General features: G+C 53.9%; 8 protein-coding genes across 8 annotated transcripts; 5 read left to right on the top strand and 3 right to left on the bottom strand.

Moving 5' to 3' along the window:
• Positions 1–567: 567 nt before the first annotated feature.
• BU26DRAFT_495414 (uncharacterized protein) lies at positions 568–3,701 on the top strand. The gene is made up of 3 exons (XM_033826217.1): positions 568–1,035; positions 1,091–2,129; positions 2,204–3,701. The coding sequence occupies exons 1-3, from the start codon at positions 615–617 to the stop codon at positions 3,561–3,563; spliced, it is 2,820 nt and encodes a 939-aa protein (XP_033677099.1). The 5' UTR covers positions 568–614; the 3' UTR covers positions 3,564–3,701.
• A 122-nt stretch (positions 3,702–3,823) lies between these two features.
• BU26DRAFT_495411 (uncharacterized protein) lies at positions 3,824–5,815 on the bottom strand. The gene is made up of 2 exons (XM_033826216.1): positions 5,528–5,815; positions 3,824–5,468 (listed from the first exon to the last, which is right to left on the bottom strand). The coding sequence occupies exons 1-2, from the start codon at positions 5,593–5,595 to the stop codon at positions 3,863–3,865; spliced, it is 1,674 nt and encodes a 557-aa protein (XP_033677098.1). The 5' UTR covers positions 5,596–5,815; the 3' UTR covers positions 3,824–3,862.
• A 447-nt stretch (positions 5,816–6,262) lies between these two features.
• BU26DRAFT_165867 (putative aldo/keto reductase) lies at positions 6,263–7,739 on the top strand. Its single transcript, XM_033820207.1, has 4 exons — positions 6,263–6,588; positions 6,649–6,845; positions 6,929–6,998; positions 7,059–7,739. Exons 1-4 carry the CDS (start codon positions 6,410–6,412, stop codon positions 7,651–7,653), a joined length of 1,041 nt encoding a protein of 346 aa, XP_033677097.1. The 5' UTR covers positions 6,263–6,409; the 3' UTR covers positions 7,654–7,739.
• BU26DRAFT_544183 (threonyl-tRNA synthetase-like protein) lies at positions 7,599–10,903 on the bottom strand. Its single transcript, XM_033831723.1, has 10 exons — positions 10,805–10,903; positions 10,518–10,738; positions 10,417–10,466; positions 10,024–10,355; positions 9,855–9,976; positions 9,472–9,806; positions 9,255–9,333; positions 9,121–9,197; positions 8,306–9,068; positions 7,599–8,250 (listed from the first exon to the last, which is right to left on the bottom strand). The coding sequence occupies exons 2-10, from the start codon at positions 10,682–10,684 to the stop codon at positions 7,881–7,883; spliced, it is 2,295 nt and encodes a 764-aa protein (XP_033677096.1). The 5' UTR covers positions 10,685–10,738; positions 10,805–10,903; the 3' UTR covers positions 7,599–7,880.
• Positions 10,904–11,081: 178 nt separating this feature from the next.
• Positions 11,082–11,623, top strand: BU26DRAFT_439246 (Gar1-domain-containing protein; the record flags this gene model as incomplete). Its single annotated transcript, XM_033824334.1, has 3 exons — positions 11,082–11,167; positions 11,278–11,416; positions 11,474–11,623. The coding sequence occupies 3 exons, from the start codon at positions 11,082–11,084 to the stop codon at positions 11,621–11,623; spliced, it is 375 nt and encodes a 124-aa protein (XP_033677095.1).
• BU26DRAFT_165838 (uncharacterized protein) lies at positions 11,562–12,204 on the top strand. The gene has a single exon (XM_033820206.1). It carries the CDS (start codon positions 11,649–11,651, stop codon positions 12,108–12,110), a length of 462 nt encoding a protein of 153 aa, XP_033677094.1. The 5' UTR covers positions 11,562–11,648; the 3' UTR covers positions 12,111–12,204.
• Positions 12,205–12,542: 338 nt separating this feature from the next.
• Positions 12,543–13,955, top strand: BU26DRAFT_524724 (CDP-diacylglycerol--serine O-phosphatidyltransferase). The gene is made up of 4 exons (XM_033830344.1): positions 12,543–12,749; positions 12,802–12,897; positions 12,962–13,158; positions 13,244–13,955. Exons 1-4 carry the CDS (start codon positions 12,686–12,688, stop codon positions 13,616–13,618), a joined length of 732 nt encoding a protein of 243 aa, XP_033677093.1. The 5' UTR covers positions 12,543–12,685; the 3' UTR covers positions 13,619–13,955.
• A 564-nt stretch (positions 13,956–14,519) lies between these two features.
• BU26DRAFT_439502 (uncharacterized protein) lies at positions 14,520–17,275 on the bottom strand (the record flags this gene model as incomplete). The annotated part of the gene is made up of 4 exons (XM_033824343.1): positions 14,520–14,616; positions 14,665–16,084; positions 16,165–16,606; positions 16,964–17,275. 4 exons carry the CDS (start codon positions 17,273–17,275, stop codon positions 14,520–14,522), a joined length of 2,271 nt encoding a protein of 756 aa, XP_033677092.1.
• Positions 17,276–18,021: the final 746 nt, after the last annotated feature.

Raw genomic sequence — 18,021 nt, 5'->3', positions numbered from 1 at the left:
ATCCCGCCACATCGGGAGCCTTCCAAGGGTCTCCTCTTCCGCTCGGCGAAACTCCCGGCATATATACTCTTTAGGTCGATTTGCTCTTTGAAGCTTAGGGATACAATCTTCTTTAGTTGGGCTTTCCTCCTAGTCCTCCGAAATCTCGACAGATTCAAGCAGTCGCGATTAAGCAAGGGGGTGTAGCTAAACGGGCGATTAACGGCGTGAACGAAGCGATTAACAGCATAACCAACACCGCGGTGATCCTCATCAGAAGGGTCTTCCATAAGGGACAAATGACTATAGAATCGTAATAAATCAACCATAGCTTGATAAACTTGCAGAGGAAAGACTCCGGAGGTCCGATCGTGAAATTGTCTCGCGACGAGGTGCGTCTCTCGACCCAGGGACGGACGTTAGAAGGGTAGTATCTAACCTTAAGAGCCCCCCACAAGAGCGTAGTAAGTTATAGTTAGCCTTCGTGTCTGCTTGCACACTGCCCTGCACGGTCCACGTAATCACAACCATGTAAATTAACGTTAGCGAGCTGCACTGAGGAATGTGCCACAACCTTCCCCGCACCATCGCTCATCACATAGCATTGGACTTATGGATAAACTCTAATCCCCACAATGAGTGAGAGCTTCGACTGGAACTACCCAGGCCTAGACTGGTCCCATTTTCACTCTCTTGCGAACCTCCTCTCGCTTCGAAATGGCGGCCAGGCTGAGCCTTCTTCGATATCTGATACGGTGCTCGAAGAAGACTGGGAACCCGATGGCAATGAAGATGGGGCCACGCCTAGCATGGATACTAGATTGGCTGATCAAATATCAGATTCGGGGCATGGGAGGCTTAAACGAAAGTTTCTTGATTGTTTAGCTGAATTCGCGGCTAACAAGAAGGGCGGGACCGCAGTTGCTTGCTCCGCCATGAAGGAGGCGGAAGGCAATGTCGTCATCTGGATTGCTCGTAATGAAGGCTTCTCGGAGGTGGATAAGCCTGCGTTTGATAAATTGGGAGAGGTGCTGGGTTCGTTATCTTGCAACAGTGGTACGTCCCGTGTGACTGCTTATTTCTGCAAACTGAACTCATACTTCTTGTCCAGCCAATCAATCTGAGACTCTTCTATGGGAAGATATGGTCTCGTATCATCAGAACCGGATTGAACACAGCTATATTCCTAACTTGAGGGTAAGCTTCAAAGCTTACGACGCTGTGCGCAGGAGGAATGATACAAACACGCCAGAAAACAGTTCAGCCTCTGATGCTACCCTATCAGCCCTACGGACTCTTCTCTTTGATCGTAACATCAACGGTACAAGCACCCTTGAAAAGCACATGAGGCTTGTTATCGCATCATACAACCTGCGTCGGACAAGAAACATGGAGGAGGCACTCTACAGCTCTCCAAGCGCGACTTCCAGATCGAAGAGCTTGTGGTTGGATATCTGCCTACTCGCCCGGCTCCGAGTCGCATTCCACAATTTCAAAGACATTGCTCTCACGCTCCCAAGCTTCGAACACGTCACAATCATCCTGGTCCCGCGGCCCCTGGCGCCTGCAAACCCGTCTCAGAAGCCGCTCAATTTGAACCAGACCTTCGGTCTCCTCCAACTTGATCTGGGTCCTGCTACAACGAAGGCCGTCTTAGGCCAGAATTGGACTGTCGCTAAGATTGAACGCGAGTTCGCAAAACGGCAAAAGCAAAAGCCGCACGTACACGCCGAGGTTCAAATGCTGATGTCTCTGAATACCAATGAAGCATCCACGTCGGGGTTGTTCCCGTATTTCGGATGTAGCAAGCTCTGCTGCTTCATGTGCAATCGCTTTATTCAGTCGTATGGGCGGTTCACGACAAGAGGGTGCCATGGACGCCTCTTCAAACCATGGACCGTGCCAAGTGTGGGTCGACTTCTGCCTGGTCAGGCCGATCGGACAGCAAAGGCTCTTATATTAGTGCAAAAGGAGGTCAAGAAGAAATTGAAGGCCTCAGTCGAGGGCTATATTCCGCACGAACGAACTTCGGTTATCGGAGGAAGCAGCATTTTAGGTGGTCGGCAGGAGGAGCGCTCACAGAGACAGTTGCAGATTGACCGGCTCAGAATGAAAGCAGAACGCGACAGAGTTGCAGAAATGTTCAGAAGGTGAGCGAGTTTCGGATATCATTAGCTTATTTTTACTTACTCTCACCGAGATATTTGTGCTAAGGGTCAAAAAGGCAAACGGAGGACACAGCGAGTCCAACCAGGCTCACCTATTCAACTCCAGAAGGAGATGAGCCGGAGTGGGACTGCGATATATGTATGAGGCCTACGACGAGAAGGTGCAACATTTGCAGCAAAGGCTACTTCTGCAGCGATTCGTGCCAGGAGAAAAGATCCGGACGTCATTTGTTCACGTGCTCTAAACGCCCACTCACTTCAGCTGATTATCTCTGGGAGTCATTGGCAAAGGATCTCATGCCTCAAGATGAGGATGTTCTTGAAGATTTCGGGTTTAACAACGTCCTCTCTGGCGGGGACAGGAGTAACCTTCTGGGGGTCTATGGAGGCCTCTATCTTTCCGGCAAGTTCTCACCGGAGGACATACATGAGTGGCGTGTTGGGGGCATCCTGGTCGATAAGATCAAGGAGTTCTATTACGCCATTCCGGAGAATTGCCGTGGGCAATACTTTCCCTGGCTTCTGAAGAATCTCTATGTCCTAGAGCGCCCTATGACCAAAGACGAAGCGCAGCAAAAGATGATAGCGACCTTCTACGACAAAGCCAAGCCATACCTGGATATCGAGGATCGCGACAAGACGGCTAGGGAACTAAAGCCAGAAGCCAGGGGAGCTAGTTACGCCTTGTTGGCGGAAACGTTACTCCGGATTACTCCTAATCCGGTTGAAACAAACTGGTACTCTTTCGGATTTGTAACCTGCCGCGGCCAGGGCGAAGAAAGCATGCTTGTAGATCTCTACCAGCTCCTTCTCACCGAAAGCGACGGAAGTTTCTTCTACGAGTTCCATAACCGTCGAAGGGGTGTCGTTCAGCCTGCCACGTTCACGCAATTTTGGAAAGCATACGAAGCGGGAACACTTATCCAGCTCATGGATTCGAAGGGGCTGAAGGAACTACGATCCAGGCTGCCGTTCCTGGAGGGCTTTTTGTCCGTGCCGCCGGCCGGCCCCCGCCCCTCCGTATGGGACCTGAAGCAGTTTCTTGAGATCGGCGAGCCGATGGAGCATCCGCCCATTCCGTCGGTCAACGTTGACTATGGGTTTATCAACTGCCGCACTTTTGAGGAAACCTGTATACTGATGGAAATTTACGGAGCGGTTCTGAAGACCGCGAATCCACTGGCACTCCACCAGGCGTGTGTGGCTGGTGATTTGTTTCAATTTGCAAGAGGTTACGTCCGGATGGAGGAGCGGTGGAGGTCGTTGATGAAGAATTTCTATCCTTTGGAGGATAGTGGAGTTGGAGCTGGGCCAGAGCTGAGGTCAGAGGTAGGGCCAGAGGCGGATGAAGATTCTGCGGGTTCGCCGTCGCTATTATCGAGGCTTTGGGGGTTCATTGGTGGATTTTCTAATTAATAGGGTGATAGGTAAGTGCAACTGCAGGCCACAAGTGGTCGTGCGGGTAGTTCAACTGTTAAGTAGATCTAGCCCGTTCACAAGGGGTGTCTCGCTACGCAGGGATGGACGGTATAGTAATTATTCTCAAATTCCAACATGGGCAAGTGATTCCCGGTTCTGATTTGATAGAAAGCATCATCTCGAACAGCGTGAAATACTCTCCCAAGCATTATGCACACGTAGAAAAGTCTTGAGGAGAGACACCAAAGACTAGGGAAGGGGTTCATTTCGATTTAGCTGAACAACGTCTACGTGGATTACCTATTATTTCCGAGCGCCACGTGAATTTGCTTCCACTCTGCAGCACTCCATCCATGTCTGTACTCCACCAATACACTATCCACCACTCCGTCGTCCAATACCACTCTAAGCTCGCAAACTCTATTCTCTTCCGGCAAACTCGACACTTCGCAATCGCTCAGCCGCGGAGGGCTGCCAAGCTCAACTTGGTCGTCCTCCAAGTCAGCAGCAGCACCCTGACACAACTCCCCTTCCTCAATGCACAATACCTTCCTCGCAACACAGCTTGCAATCCTAGAATCCCACATCCCCTCCCTATGACTCGCACTCTCGATCAACCGAATCGCATGCAGCCGAATCCTCAGCACCCTGCATTTGATCGCTGTGTAATACAGCGGAGCTATCCATCCGATGTCCGCAAGCGACTTCGACATATGCATACTTGCACCGCCTGGGGGTCGCTCTTGGAGTGACGTGCTCGAGCCGGATTTCCACATCTCGATTGATTGGTGCAGGATCGAGAGGAAGCCTTTAAGGTAAGCGTCGTAGAAACACTCGTCATCTGCTGGCCGTAGACAAGTGCCAGCCATAATGCCAGCCATGGTGTGGTATACGTAGAGCAGGCGGCAGGAAAGACCGCGGGGATCTTGATTTGCCTGGAGACGAGCTTCGGAGGCCTTGTATATGGATTGCCGGTGGCTGAGTGAGGCTTGGATGTATTGCTGGTGTGCGAGGAGCGCTAGATTAGGGTGGGTGGGAGAGAGAGAGCGTTGCTGGCGCAGCCGTTCCGTTAGGTGGAAGATCTGGTGGAATAGGGACTCGAGGTTCTGCCAGGCTTGGTTGAGGGAGACGAAGCTGGAGACTGGAGATTCCGAGAGCGGAGGCCGGATGATGAAGGATGTGTGGACATATGTCTGTTTGAAGAGTTCCACGTGGACGTGTAGTCTGGAAAAGGCTTCTGCGATCCAGTCGTCGATGGGGTCGTCCGAGGGTTTCAAGACAAGAACTGAGTCTTCTCCACTGCACGGCATTTGCGATTCCTTGAGCACTCTGAGCCCGTTCTGAAGGTGCGCCTTCGCCGTCTCAAAGCGCCCGCGAAGGAACTCCAGACAAGTAAAGACGAAGCAGGCGATTAGAGCAATCCGAACAGATGCCCTAGCCTTGACTGAGAAATGGGGCTGCAAGTCGCGGATTGCCCTGGTGTAGTGCTGCAGCATAAACTGCTCCTGCTCGTCGGGAGCAGTCGCACTGGCGCGCGATCCATCACTCTTGTGTATAGCGCTCAACGTCAGCACAGCATGCAATACCGCCGGCTCCGTTACGCACGCTTGGAAAAGCAGTGTGTCCCAAAAGCGCAGCACAAAGGCGCCCGGTAGCTTCTTCGCAGTGCGGCACGTGAACCACTCGAAGTAGAGTCTCTCTTTGCTCGTCCCTACAAGAACCGCCATAGATGTATGTGGTCTAGGGGAAAAGCTCTTGTCGTTCTTCGAAACGGTCTTTGGCTGCCGACTGCCGTAGTAATTTCCCCCGCCGCCCCAGACGCCATACCCATCGCACACTCGGCCCGTAGAGACGCATCGCCGACAGGCTGGGCGTCCTTCATCGCATTTGACTTTGCGGATTCTGCCTGGCGAATGAGCTTCCAGAGTCTCCGAGCTGTCCGTGCCTATGAGGTTACTCACTTGCATGTGCGGCATCCGGTTTTCACACAGGTCCTGCGTCGCTTGGGGACCAGTGCCTCTTCTCCCATGACTACGCAAATGTGTGGGGCTACATCATCGATTTTGGTGGGAATGAAGCGTCGAGTGCTTGAGGTGGCTGAGCGGAGGATTACTGAGTTGCTAAGTCCGATAGCTCCGAAATCACTCCGCTGGTGAACTTTGAAGGCCACCCAATGTTTCTTCGTACGATCTGTGAAGGATGTAAGAACGAGATAGTCCTGAATGCTCTTGTTCCATGAGCCGAGTACTGGATGGTTCTCACTATGAAGTTCACGGTCTACTGACCTGCGGAACCCGCGGAACGCCCACGGAACATCGGAGCTCCGTTGAGCTAGAACATAGCTGCTGAGGCTACGCACTACAGAGCTGATGGCCCTGCAAAATACCTCTCCTCCATTGGCCTGCTCGGAGTTTCTAGGTCTCGCTAGCATCCCCTCGCGACGCTTGCTCAGAACGGAGATCTTCGAGCATCTACAATCCTTACGTCCTTTGCTCCCTTCCGTTCCAAACGTCCACTGTAAAAGTTTGTAGAAAGCCAACAAAGCCATAGCCTGCGTATATTATTGGGCTGTTCGGAGATCCTATATGGTGGTTAGACACTGTTCTCATAGCGCGCAGGAGCATACCCGACGGGTGTCTTACTACTGCGCTCCATTGCGCAGCTCATCAGACAGAGTCCTGAAAAGTAGGAAGAGGCGCGTTCTAAAGAAAGAGTAGGACGTATAAGAGTCATGGATCGCTCCTCAGTCCCATCCCAAGGTCATCTGCTTTCTTCGAGACATTCTGCTCGAAACCTCTTCAACCTCGCTCCATCAGCATACCTTCCATCTTGAGACAAGTACCATGTCTCCCAAACCCGTTTCTCTCCGCCAGCTTGGACAAAATGGTCCCTCGGTCCCAGCAATGGGCTTCGGCCTCATGGGGCTCTCGGGAGCCTACGGCACGCCTCCAAGCGACGAAGAGCGCTTCAAGGTCCTCGACCGCGCCTACGAACTCGGAGCTACGTTCTGGGATACCGCCGAGTAAGTTTCATACACTGCTTCCCCGAAAAAGCAAGCAGGAACGATACTAATCTACCATAGCGCCTACCTTGACAACGAAGAGCTCATCGGCAAATGGTTCAAACGGACCGGGAAGAGAGACGAGATCTTTCTTGCCTCCAAGTTCGGCATCCAAATGAACGGCGTGCAATTCAAAGGCATCGACAGCTCAGCATCCTACTGCCGTCAAGCCTGCGAGAAGAGTCTCGAGAGGCTGGGCGTGGACTGCATCGACTTGTGTACGTACTCTGAAAAGGGGGAGTTCGGGATATGCTATCGCACCCTCTACTTTTTTTGAATGACTCTGACAGAGACTTTACAGATTACGCCCATCGCGTGAACCCCCAAACCCCCATCGAAGAAACCATGCGTGCAATGGCCGAACTCCAAGCGTAAGCTCCCCTGCTCCCCCATCCTTGTCCCTTCCCAGCCATCTAACCCCTCGCTTTCAGGGAAGGCAAGATCAAGCGCATCGGCCTCTGCGAAGTATCCCCAACCACGCTCCAGCGCGCCGTGAAAATCGCCCCCGTCGCAGCCGTACAAATGGAGTACTCGCCCTTCGTTCGCGAGATCGAAGGTCCCCCACATGGCCCTCCCCTCCTGCAAGCATGCCGCAAACTCGGCATCGCCACCGTGTGCTCCTCGCCGCTCGGCCGCGGCCTGCTCACCGGCACCTTCATGACGCGCGAATCCGTCAGCGGCGCCGACGATCTGCGCGGACAGCACTTTCCCTGGTTCAGCGAAGACAACATCGATGCGAATGCGAAGCTCATGGGGCAGTTCAAAGCGATGGCGGAGGGGAAAGGGTGTACGGCGGCGCAGTTAGCGCTTGCGTGGACGCTTAAGCAGGGCGAGGATGTCATTCCGATCCCTGGGACGAAGAAGATCAAGTATCTGGAGGAGAACTGGGCTGCTTTAGGTGTCCAGCTTAGTGACGGGGATGAGAAGGAGATCCGGAAGTTTGTCGAGAACGCCGAACTTGCTGGTTACCGCTCCATGGACGTGGCGAAGGTGTTTGCCTTTGTCGAGACCAAAGAAGAAGCCTAGATCAGTCTGGATAGCTACATAGACCCCGTGGGACATGAAAATGTGATGATTGCTTTTGAAAACATTCCGTACGAACGCTTCCTAATCTTGTCAAACAATCCTTTTGCAGCGCCGTAGAACGAACGCTAGTCTACAGAAGCACAACTACGAAGAGCCATCCGCAACACATCCCCTATGCTATCATCAGATCATGCCCAATGCCTTGTAACGCCATCCTGGAAACCCGCTCAGAACTTATTCTCCAGCCGCCTCTCATCTCTAAGCTGCACCAGCTGCTTAACCGCCTCGTCAAGCGGAATGACCTCACCTCGCTGCTGCGTAGCTTGGTCGTCCCGATTTCGAAGGTTGACACTCTTGGTCTCTCGCTCCTCGGCACCGACAACAAAGATGAAGTTGTATAGCTGCAGCTGGGCCGTGCGGATCTTCTTCTGCATCGTATTGCCGCTGATGTCGATGTCGGCGTGAAGCCCCTCCGAGCGGAGTCGCGCCTGGACTTCCTTGACGTAGTCATTGACACCTGGCATGACGGGGATGACCATGACTTGTCGAGGAGAAATCCAGAAGGGCCAGCGACCGGCGAAGTGCTCTGTGAGGATACTATAGTTTCTGTTAGCATTGCTAAGGGTCGGTCTGAAGAAAGAGGAGAACTTACGCGATGAAGCGCTCGAAGGAACCGTAGATCGCACGATGGATCATTACCGGCCTGGCATACCCGGGTGTCGGGGCTACCGGCTTCTTCAAGACTTCGGCTTCATGTTCAGCCATCTCTTTGACCATATCCTTGTGCTCCTTCTCCTTTGCCTTTTCGCCCTTCTCCTCTTTAGGCCGCACCTCGGACGTCATGTACTCGAGCTCAAATCGCTGCGGCAGCTGGAAGTCAAGTTGAATCGTAGCGCACTGGAATTCCCGCTTCAGAGCGTCGGAGATGGTGATGTCGATCTTGGGGCCGTAGAAAGCGCCATCACCAGGGTTCAGCTCCCACTGGCCGCCACCCTCAGCTGTGAACTGGTCCAAGGCCTCCGTCAATTTCGCTTCAGCCTTGTCCCACGTCTCAACCTCTCCGAGGAAGCCCTCTGGTCGCGTGCTGAGCTTCAACTTGAACGTGAAGCCGAACTTGCCGTACACTTCCCTCAGGAAATCAAATAGTCCTGAAATCTCCTCCGCGATCTGGTCTTCCGTACAGAAGATGTGCGTGTCATCCTGCTGGAAGCGGCGAACTCGCGTCAAACCTGTGAGAGCGCCAGATGCTTCGTTACGATGCAGGATTCCGAAGTCTGCCATTCGGATCGGGAGTTCACGATAGCTTCGCTCGCGGTGCCTAAAGATCAGGCAGTGACCAGGGCAATTCATGGGCTTCAATGCCCACTTCTCCTTTTCGACATCGAAAGTAAACATGTCCTCGTGGTAGTGCTGCCCTAGATGATAATGGTATTAGTAAGGGTCTTAGCAAGAGAGTGGGGGACTTGCAATGGCCGGAGACTTTCCAAAGCGCGCTGTTATACATATTCGGCGATCCAACCTCCTGATATCCGCGCTTCCAATATCTGCAAGAAGCAGAGTCAGCGAACAGACGAGACGATAGTTGTGATCTATCGACTCACTCTTGCCGTAAAAACGCCATTAGCGTATTGTAGATGATCATGCCATGAGGCAAAAAGAAGCACGAGCCGGGACTCCACTCTGTGAGCAGTACATTAGCATCTTTTGAAGTCTGTAGGATGTGAGGATAAAGGAAGAGTAGGCTTGGGGTAAATGATGCCTAAGCTACCTTGGATGGCTTGCAACAACATCCTAGGTAGTTTTGGCTGAGACACGTACCGTGGAAGAAGAACAGTTCCTGGTCTTTGCCAATCTTTCGGTGATCTCGCTTCGCGGCCTCTTCAAGATACTTGAGATGCGCTTGCATCTGGTCCTTATCTGGGAAGGAAACACCGTAGATGCGCTGCAGGCTGTCGTTATTGGCGTCGCCGAGGAAGTAAGATGCGGAATTCTTCATGACCTTGAACTGCTTTATCCGTCCTGTGTGTGGTACGTGGGGTCCTCGGCAGAGATCGATGAGGGGACCGTTACGGTATACCGTGGTATATGTGCCGTCCGGGATTTTGTCCTTGATGATATGTTGCTTGTACGGATTTGACTTGAACATCTCAAGCCTAAAAAGGTCAGCAATTGTCTGCGTGCATGCTGCTGTAATGGCTTACAGGTCATCTTTGGAGAGACTCAATCGCTGAAAGACCTGCTTCTCCTTGACGATGCTGCTGACGATGCTCTCGAGGGGCTTGTAGTCTGATTGCTCAACCGCGGCTTTCTCGGGCAGGGCCATCTGGCACACTGTTAGCGACGTATGCTAGCAAAGGGCGATGAACGCACCTCATAGTAAAAGCCATCCTCAATTGGCGGGCCGATACAGAGGTCGCAACCAAATCTACGCTCCGAAGCCTCTCCAAGGATATGGGCGCTTGAATGCCAGAAGACCTTCTTGCCCTCGGGATGATCGAACGGCAAGAGCTCCAGACGGCAGCTCTTCTCAAGCGGGCGCTCGAGGTCCCACAGCGTCTCTCCGTCCGTTCCCTTGTCAAGACGCGCAATGACAGTGCGTTCGAAGAGGCTCTTGCTAATTCCACGTGCGATATCGGCCGGGCTCGTGACCCAGGACTCTCCGATTATGATCTTTCCATCCTCAAGAGTGATCTCTATTTTCTCTATATGCAAAGCGCGGGTTAGCGGAAGGACACTTGTCGACTCGGAGGGGTAGGTTCGTACCGCGGGGCTTTTGGGCGACTTCCTCATCGTACTTCGCCTTTAGCTTCTCGCTGGAGGTGTGTTAGCATGTCACGAGCGCCAAGCTGACAGACCCAACCTACAATATCTTAATTCGGTGGTCGACGTATGCTGCCGGAGGACTAAGCTCTAGTGGTCGGCCATCGGCACCTTCGGCGGTCTTCTTTTTCTTCTCCTTTTTGGGTTTCTGTTCGCCGGAGACGGCGAGGTTCTTTACACCTTCAACGGCTTCCTTGACTGCTTCCGCCATGATTTGTTGGTGTAGAGGTCGAGTCGGAAGCCCCTCGCGTTGCTGTATATGTAGCTGCGTCTGAGTCAATGTTTGCGCCAAGACCTCTGACGAAACGTTGTATGAGTCCAATTCACATACCTCGAAATAGCAATTGAAGTGACTCGGGGTCGGCAGCTCAGAGGCACTTCGACGAATTATGTGAGCATTGGGTTCGAGTCACAATTTAGACCACCTCCAATGCTTCGGTCTTGGCGGGGTCGCCGTGCGATGGTGGGGTGCAGTTGCCGTTCCTGGCTCGGTCGGAGAAACGTACTGCCGATTGGCCGTTCATTTTCGATTTTCTCTTTCTTCAGACTGCAAGTGCGACGGCTCAAGCTTCTGCGACGATTGACTGCACCCTGCCCCGATATTCACCATGTCGTTTCGCGGAACACCCCGAGGCGGCCGAGGAGGTGGCGGCTTTGGACGAGGCGGCGCAAATTTCACTCCCCGTGGAGGTGGGTAGGGCTGCGGATGGGAAGCTTAACGTGCAAAGCTAATTGCTCGATAGGTCGCGGCGGAACAGCGCCCTCTTTCGGACCTCCAGCTCAAGTCCTTGGTGTGGCAGTCAGGTTGACGTTTGTCGATGTTTTGCTAACGGGGCACGTAGAAATGGGCACATTTGTCCACGACGTCGAGGGCGAAATGTTCTGCGAGTCGATAAACCCGAAGATTCCTTACTTCAATGCGCCGATATATCTCGAGAACAAGGTACGGACCTCTTTTAGATCATTCAGGGACGTCATTTTGAGGCTAATGCCGGCGTAGACGCCCGTTGGAAAAGTCGACGAGATCCTCGGACCGCTCAACCAAGTCTACTTCACGATAAAACCGCAGGAGGGCATACAGGCGAAGTCATTCAAAGTGGGCGACAAGTTCTACATTGGCGGCGACAAGCTGCTACCGCTGGATAGGTAGGGCTATCTACTACTCACATTGAAGCATGCCGATGCTGACGTCTTCAGGTTCCTGCCGAAGCCCAAACCCCCGCCAGGTTCGAAGGTCAAGAAGCCCGCTGGAGCAGGTCGCGGAGGAATGCGAGGCGGACGAGGTGCGCCTCGTGGCCGAGGAGGCCCTCGCGGTGGTGGGTTCTCCTCGAGAGGAGGAGACCGTGGCGGACGAGGTGGCTCAAGAGGATTTGGTGGAGGTCGTGGCGGCAGTGGCGGCTTCTCACGAGGCGGATCACGCGGGGGCTTCAGCGGACGAGGACGGTACTGAGCAGGTCTTACGCACTGAGGATCACCCTTTGTCCTGGACTAAGACGAGCGACCTTTTCCTTCTTCCGGGTTTGGCGCGAGCGAGCTCCCTACCGATACCAGTATCACCGTTGGCGTTCAGGAGTTTGCAGGTTTCCCGATCAGAACTGTCCGAAATATGGCGCAATCTGCCGGGCGGCGTGAAATAGCTGGAGAGCTGGTGGGACGCATGCCGCTGTATGAACTTAGAACCAATCAACTGCGCTACGAGTGCATCGCATTGAGCTCTCTTGTAGCAGATTTTCTACTTATGCAGCTGGCTCTAGCTCATATCCACCAGAGCAGAAAGCCGAAGTAGGTTCTCTATGTCGTAGTGAATCCGCCAGGCTCCCCAGCATCACAGTGCATCTTCATGTCTCTGACGCAAACAAACACAGTACGCATTCAATCGAGACATGCCTCCCACAGGGCTAACCAACTGCCGCTTCCGAATTCCCGAGCTCACATAAAGCGACGAAATCTTGGCGGAGTCAGGTGCGCGATGTGGGCGGGTGTGGCTGAGCGCTGATGACGTTTGGCGAGAAACCTTGAATGGGGCTGCCGGCGCACATCACATACGTCGCGCAGCAGCTTCCCGTAACACTGACGCAGCAGCTGTATAAACACAGCTCCCTTACCTACTACTCCCCTCCTCACTCACACTCATCGCCCCGACTATTTCAGAGTTCTTCCCCTGCGCAACGATACCGAAAGCCCCTCACCGCCTTTGAAGATCACAGCGACAATGTCGAGAAGAAACGGCGCACCCCCGGAGAGCAAGGACGCTGCTCCTCCGCCGAAAGATCTGAGTGCGTATACCGCATCTAACCAAAAGATCCTGGAGCTAACCTTTTCGAACAGCGCAAGACAAACAAGCCCGCCTCCTCTCCTCAGAAGCCGGCCACTTCTCCCTCGTGCGCGCCCTGCACTTGGCGGATTTCATCACCGCGATGAACGGTACTCTTCCCCCCATTGCGCCCCGGATAAAGAAGAGCCCTATACTGATTGGACATGCGAACAGGCTTCTGCGGCGTCATGTCCGTCTTCTCCTCCCTGCGCTACTGCACCCAAGACGACCCCTCCGAGTACCTGAACCTTTATCTCGCGCTGGGCTTCATCCCGCTCGGTCTATTTTTCGACTTCATGGACGGCAAGGTCGCGCGGTGGAGGAAGAAGGCTAGTCTGATGGGCCAGGAGCTGGACTCGCTGGCTGACTTGGTAAGCGCCGTTCCGCTCCCCACCTCTCCCTCGACGTGATAAGAAACGGGTAAAATGCTAACGCAGATGCGTTCGTCCGTTGCAGATATCCTTCGGCGTCGGACCCGCCTGCGCCGCCTTCTCCCTCGGCATGCGCACGCCGCTCGACCACCTCCTGCTGTCCTTCTTCGTCCTCTGCGGCCTGACGCGGCTTGCGCGCTTCAACGTCACCGTCGCCATGCTGCCCAAAGACGACTCGGGGAAATCCAAATACTTCGAGGGCACACCGATCCCGACCTCGCTAGCGCTCGCAAACGTGATGTGGTTCTGGGTGTGGAAGGGGTGGACGCTTGCGGGCGAGGGCGTGCCGCTGGGTGTGTGGATGGGAGGGAGCGTGTTGGAGGTGCATCCCGCTGTAGGCATGTTCGTGCTGCATGGGTGTTTGATGGTCAGTAAGTCTATTAAGATACCGAAGCCTTAGGGCGGGAGAGAAGGGAGGAACTGGTGGTAAGAGGCGTAGGAGTGGAGGCATGTGATGAGGAATGATGATGGGATAGGATAGATACATTTTTGCGCGTGAGAAGCGTAACTTTCCCCTGTTTTTGGAAAAGCGACACCCCCTATATTTGGTAATAGAGCATCACGATGGTTACGAGCACACAAGAAGACAAGACTCTTTGGATGCCCCCTAGGGCAATGGATCTGTCTCCTGAGACCAATAGGAACACCGAAGGCTTGGGCAGCCGTGAGGACCCTTGCTAGCTATTATCACTAAACGACTTGGATTATTAACATGCCTCTGATCTTTAAATGTTAAAATATTCTAGAAGTGCCCTTTCCAAAGTGAGAATTGAGACACGTTGCCATATGACCCGTGATAGACGGTCAACATGACTCTTCGTGAAAGGGACCAGTTCTTTGGCCTCGCTATAGAGGAAGGTCTTCAATGATCATTATGTCCTGCATTAGGCTTCTATTCAACTGGTACTGTTACAGAAAGTGCTCAAGACCAGACACCCGCCCATTATTCACTTTCCTTCTCCCCTGAGCCCATGCTTGCTCGGTGTATGTATGCATGCCTCCGTTCCGCCACCCGAAAGCCCATGCTCCTATTACCCGATGCCAACTTCTAGTAGGGAAACAGCGATGTTGCACGGGCTGAGGTGACACCCCGGACAAGGCAATGAGCGGACCTAAACGGTCGGGAAATTCATCCACAATATTAGCTGGATTAGCCGGAGTGCGCCGGCGGATAAGCCGGACATGATGGGGCGCCAAGCTGGCGCCAGATGCTATGCTCCTAATTCGTATGCGCGCCGGTAGATGATATGTGTGGCGAAAGGATTCGGTCGTCGTAGGAAATGTGTAGGTCCGGATCGCTTTTACCTCGTGATGATCAATGAGAAGCCATCGAGCCATTGAGCACAAGATCCAGATATGCCGCCGATAGTATAACCACGAGGGGGGATGAGTGTGTGCCTGAAAACGTTAGTCGGACGCACAGATTAATAGTACCACGACACATACCCGCTACCGCCATGTGAGTTTCCAAACCACTCGCTCTTGCGTCCCAAGGTCGTCAAAATTTGCAAACCGTCAATCCAAAGCCCGGCTCGCAGCGCGAAGCCCATCAAGAGCTCGCCTCTCCGCGTATCAAGCGCGAATTCGGTGCCACCGGGCTTTCCACCTCTCCTGCCAAACAATTGGCTCGTGGAATCCTCATAAATGAATTCGAGACCGTCTACGGCTAGTCCGTGATACACCTTGATTGCGACGAGCAGTTTCGTCTGGATGTGGGCGCTTTCGAGAATGATCTCCTGCGGCTTCGAGCCTTCCATTTGCGAATAGCCTAGCTTGCTGCCGCGGTAGCCCCATCGTCCATCGGGCAGTTTGACGCGTGCGAGCTTTTGGTTCGCAAGCTGCGCGAAGTCTTCAACCACATGCTTCCCACCACCGGCGGAGAACACCTCGAGTTTTAGGCGAGAGTTGCGCTTCTCCTTGGGCAGAAGCCCTCTAAGTTCGGACTCAGCCAATGCGACCTGTCGTGGGTATTGGTTCTCAAATTCGGGCCACTCCCGCCAATAGTGGCAGACATCGTCACCCTCGGTGTAAAGCTCCACCCAAGCAATGCCCGACTTTGACGTTGCAATCACACCGCCTTGACCGCTGTCAACCGTCCAAACTTGCACGCTACCGTCTGCTATAACGTTGTTGTCGATCGGTATTCGGAAGCATGGATGGAATCGGAAGCGTAGGGCATCAAGTCGGTGCCACATGCATTCATCCTCTTGCTTGACGAGGCGTTGGCCGGGCGACTTTGTGCGCGTCGAATAGGGTTCGCGAGAAGTAAATGTCCGGTTGAGGTTAACGTAGTCGCGCAACATGACACCGGACTCTTGGTGAGGACAGCCGAACAAATGGCCGGTCTCGTGTAGATGAGCCCCGATACCAATATTGGCGGCCTCCCAGTTGCTCCCCGATTCATTACAATCATTAGCAATAAAAGCCGTATCCGTCCGGGTGCAGTCTTGGAAAGCCTGCCACACTTCTTCGATGCTAGAAGGATAACTCTGCAGAGCATGAGACCCAAAGATTGCAAGCTGCAGCTCTCCATCGCCACCACCCAAAGCCGCATGGCCGCGGATCGTCTTTTCTTTAGGATCCCAGTGGGTATCGAGGAACAAGCAAGAGACGTATCGCTTCTGTCCCGGCTGCATCTGGAAATAGCTCTTCACTGCTTCGGAGGCAATTCCAAAGAGTTCGCCCTTCTTTGTCCCTTTCTCATACTGCTGAGCACGATCTAGGTCTCTAATTTCTTCGACAGTCTTGTTCGATCGTATAATGTGTATTTTCGCCTGGTTCCGGAATTGTCCGGCTCCCCAGTCCTGGAAGCTCAACGTCCCGGGCTCCCACGACTCTTCGAACCGAAAGCATCGACGGCCAAACCCTGCAAAGGTGGCGGTACAATTAGCAGATGTCTCAGCAAGGGGGAGGTCCCCACCAAGCGTGTACCCGAGATCGACTTACCGTGTCGTTGCATCTGTTCGCCTGTGAAGGCTTGCCAAAGATACGCTGCCATTCGAAACTTCTTGGTGGCAAGCTCCAGTCCATTCCCCTCTCGCTGCATGCGATCCGGCATTGCATCATATGTCGCCGGCGAATCGCTCCCGAGGATAATTGCTAGCTGCAGCGGCGGCGCATTTGTCAAGGGAAGATAGTTGACGGTGATGAAGGACGCATGCGCTGGAATGGAGGAGTTACTCGTGGATACCTTCGGCGAGTTGAAATCTAAACGTAGACGATTGCATCCCGGCTCTAGATGAACAAGAGCCTTGAAGTGCGAATCGCTTACGGGCCAAGCTGTGGGTGGGAAGCGGCCTTGGTGGTGGTTAACGGTTACGGTGCCGTCCAGCGGCCGGTGAGCGGATTCGCCAACCCGGCCGTGTACCAGCAGTATCTGTTGGTGTACCTGTTATCGTCAGTGATAAGGTCTTGGACAGACGAGCTCTCACGGTGGGGAATCCTCCGGATGTGACCACGCGCGTAACGGCCACCATGGAGGCCTTCGCAGGTGCGCACAATAGCACGTGCAGTCAGCTGTACGAGCAATGTTGTCTGTACGGCGAGCCCTTGAATCCGGAGAAATCCCCGCCGCAAGGGCGAGCAAATGGCCTACCCAAGAGTTATCCGTCACAGAGAGGACGCGTGGTGCGAGTAGCGAGGAGGGGTTGGCTGATGGATAGGAACCGCTCGACATGGAGGATGTCATGCCGCCCTGTGTCGACCTTAGCAACAGTCCGTGGGGAGGAAGGCTCCGTTTGCTCACGTTCAGACTGTACCGCTTAGTCGGATTGATGCCGGGGCGCTGCGGTCGAGGCGTTGGAAGAGGCGGGACTCCGTCCTTGAGGCCGTTTGTCTGCGCTGCACCTTCTTCAGTGGTGGAGGTAGTTGGCGTGGTGGTCGACGTCGATGATGATCCAACCGCTGATGAATTCAGAGTTGACGACGACTTGCGCCGCGACACGCCGTTGCCATTCTGCCCGCTCGCGTGGCCATTGCTGTACGATGGGCCCTGCTTTTCGTCTGTTTTGATGCTCGCCCGACTCTTTCTGCGCAGGTTGCTGAGAAAGGAAGGCATCACCGATGCTGCTGCGGGCCGAAGATGTCAGAACAATCTACGGACTCATAGGAAAGGCCAGCGGTGGCGCAGGACGATTGGGGGGGCTTGTGCAAGCTGGAGAGTATGACGCGTAATACAGCTGGCGGAGAAATGAGTTAGCAGGTCCCCCGAGTGCGATAATGGCGATGAATCGAGGCGGCAAAAGCAAACGAGTGAAATCAGGAGAGGCCGACGACAGAAAAACGAGAGTGGAGTGACTGCGGTCGGGCGTGTCGACGGGTCGTTCCAAGGTGTGTGGTGTTGAAGTTGGTCGCGGAGCAGGACCAAGGCGGGCGATATCTATCAGTAGCATGCAAGGTGCTGCAAGCCGCTGATCATCGAGCTCGGGACAGCAATCGGGTCGGAGATTGCCTCTGGGGTCGACGGCGACAGCTCGCTTTCTCGCACGCAGAATATGGATGTGAAGAGAGGGATTGACAACGAACGGACAGGCGGTTGAAACTTGGAGTCGCACAATTCTTCGTCGAGCCTTCCGCGTGAATGAAACAATGACGATTGCCAAGCCACGCGCTAGCGCCGCATGAGGCGCACCGACGATTGCATGGCATCCATGGATTGTTTGCGAGGGGGGAGCCGGAGAGGGCACGCTTTCTTTCGCTATTATTCATGCTGCTCGTGATGTAGTCTGTCGTCCAAGGGCTATCATACCGCTGCTCCGGACAGGAGAGTGCGAGCCTGCGAGGAATGCTTTGGCAGCTGTGTGG

The sequence above is a fragment of the Trematosphaeria pertusa genome (assembly GCF_010094035.1).
Source record: "Trematosphaeria pertusa strain CBS 122368 unplaced genomic scaffold BU26scaffold_21, whole genome shotgun sequence".
Taxonomy (NCBI): domain Eukaryota; kingdom Fungi; phylum Ascomycota; class Dothideomycetes; order Pleosporales; family Trematosphaeriaceae; genus Trematosphaeria; species Trematosphaeria pertusa.
Note: the sequence above shows the minus strand (reverse complement) of the source record. Positions and strands in the feature narration are given on the sequence as shown.

Coding starts and splice junctions, on each gene's coding strand:
- BU26DRAFT_495414 (XM_033826217.1), top strand. CDS start 615: ATGAGTGAGAGCTTCGACTGGAACTACCCAGGCCTAGACTGGTCCCAT. Junction 1,036..1,090: donor TTCGTTATCTTGCAACAGTG/GTACGTCCCGTG, acceptor CTTCTTGTCCAG/CCAATCAATCTGAGACTCTT. Junction 2,130..2,203: donor GTTGCAGAAATGTTCAGAAG/GTGAGCGAGTTT, acceptor AGGGTCAAAAAG/GCAAACGGAGGACACAGCGA.
- BU26DRAFT_495411 (XM_033826216.1), bottom strand. CDS start 5,595: ATGGGAGAAGAGGCACTGGTCCCCAAGCGACGCAGGACCTGTGTGAAA. Junction 5,469..5,527: donor ACCGGATGCCGCACATGCAA/GTGAGTAACCTC, acceptor TTCGCCAGGCAG/AATCCGCAAAGTCAAATGCG.
- BU26DRAFT_165867 (XM_033820207.1), top strand. CDS start 6,410: ATGTCTCCCAAACCCGTTTCTCTCCGCCAGCTTGGACAAAATGGTCCC. Junction 6,589..6,648: donor ACGTTCTGGGATACCGCCGA/GTAAGTTTCATA, acceptor AATCTACCATAG/CGCCTACCTTGACAACGAAG. Junction 6,846..6,928: donor CGTGGACTGCATCGACTTGT/GTACGTACTCTG, acceptor GAGACTTTACAG/ATTACGCCCATCGCGTGAAC.
- BU26DRAFT_544183 (XM_033831723.1), bottom strand. CDS start 10,684: ATGGCGGAAGCAGTCAAGGAAGCCGTTGAAGGTGTAAAGAACCTCGCC. Junction 10,467..10,517: donor GACCACCGAATTAAGATATT/GTAGGTTGGGTC, acceptor ACACACCTCCAG/CGAGAAGCTAAAGGCGAAGT. Junction 9,198..9,254: donor ATGGCGTTTTTACGGCAAGA/GTGAGTCGATAG, acceptor TGCTTCTTGCAG/ATATTGGAAGCGCGGATATC.
- BU26DRAFT_165838 (XM_033820206.1), top strand. CDS start 11,649: ATGCCGATGCTGACGTCTTCAGGTTCCTGCCGAAGCCCAAACCCCCGC.
- BU26DRAFT_524724 (XM_033830344.1), top strand. CDS start 12,686: ATGTCGAGAAGAAACGGCGCACCCCCGGAGAGCAAGGACGCTGCTCCT. Junction 12,898..12,961: donor TTTCATCACCGCGATGAACG/GTACTCTTCCCC, acceptor ACATGCGAACAG/GCTTCTGCGGCGTCATGTCC. Junction 13,159..13,243: donor TGGACTCGCTGGCTGACTTG/GTAAGCGCCGTT, acceptor CGTCCGTTGCAG/ATATCCTTCGGCGTCGGACC.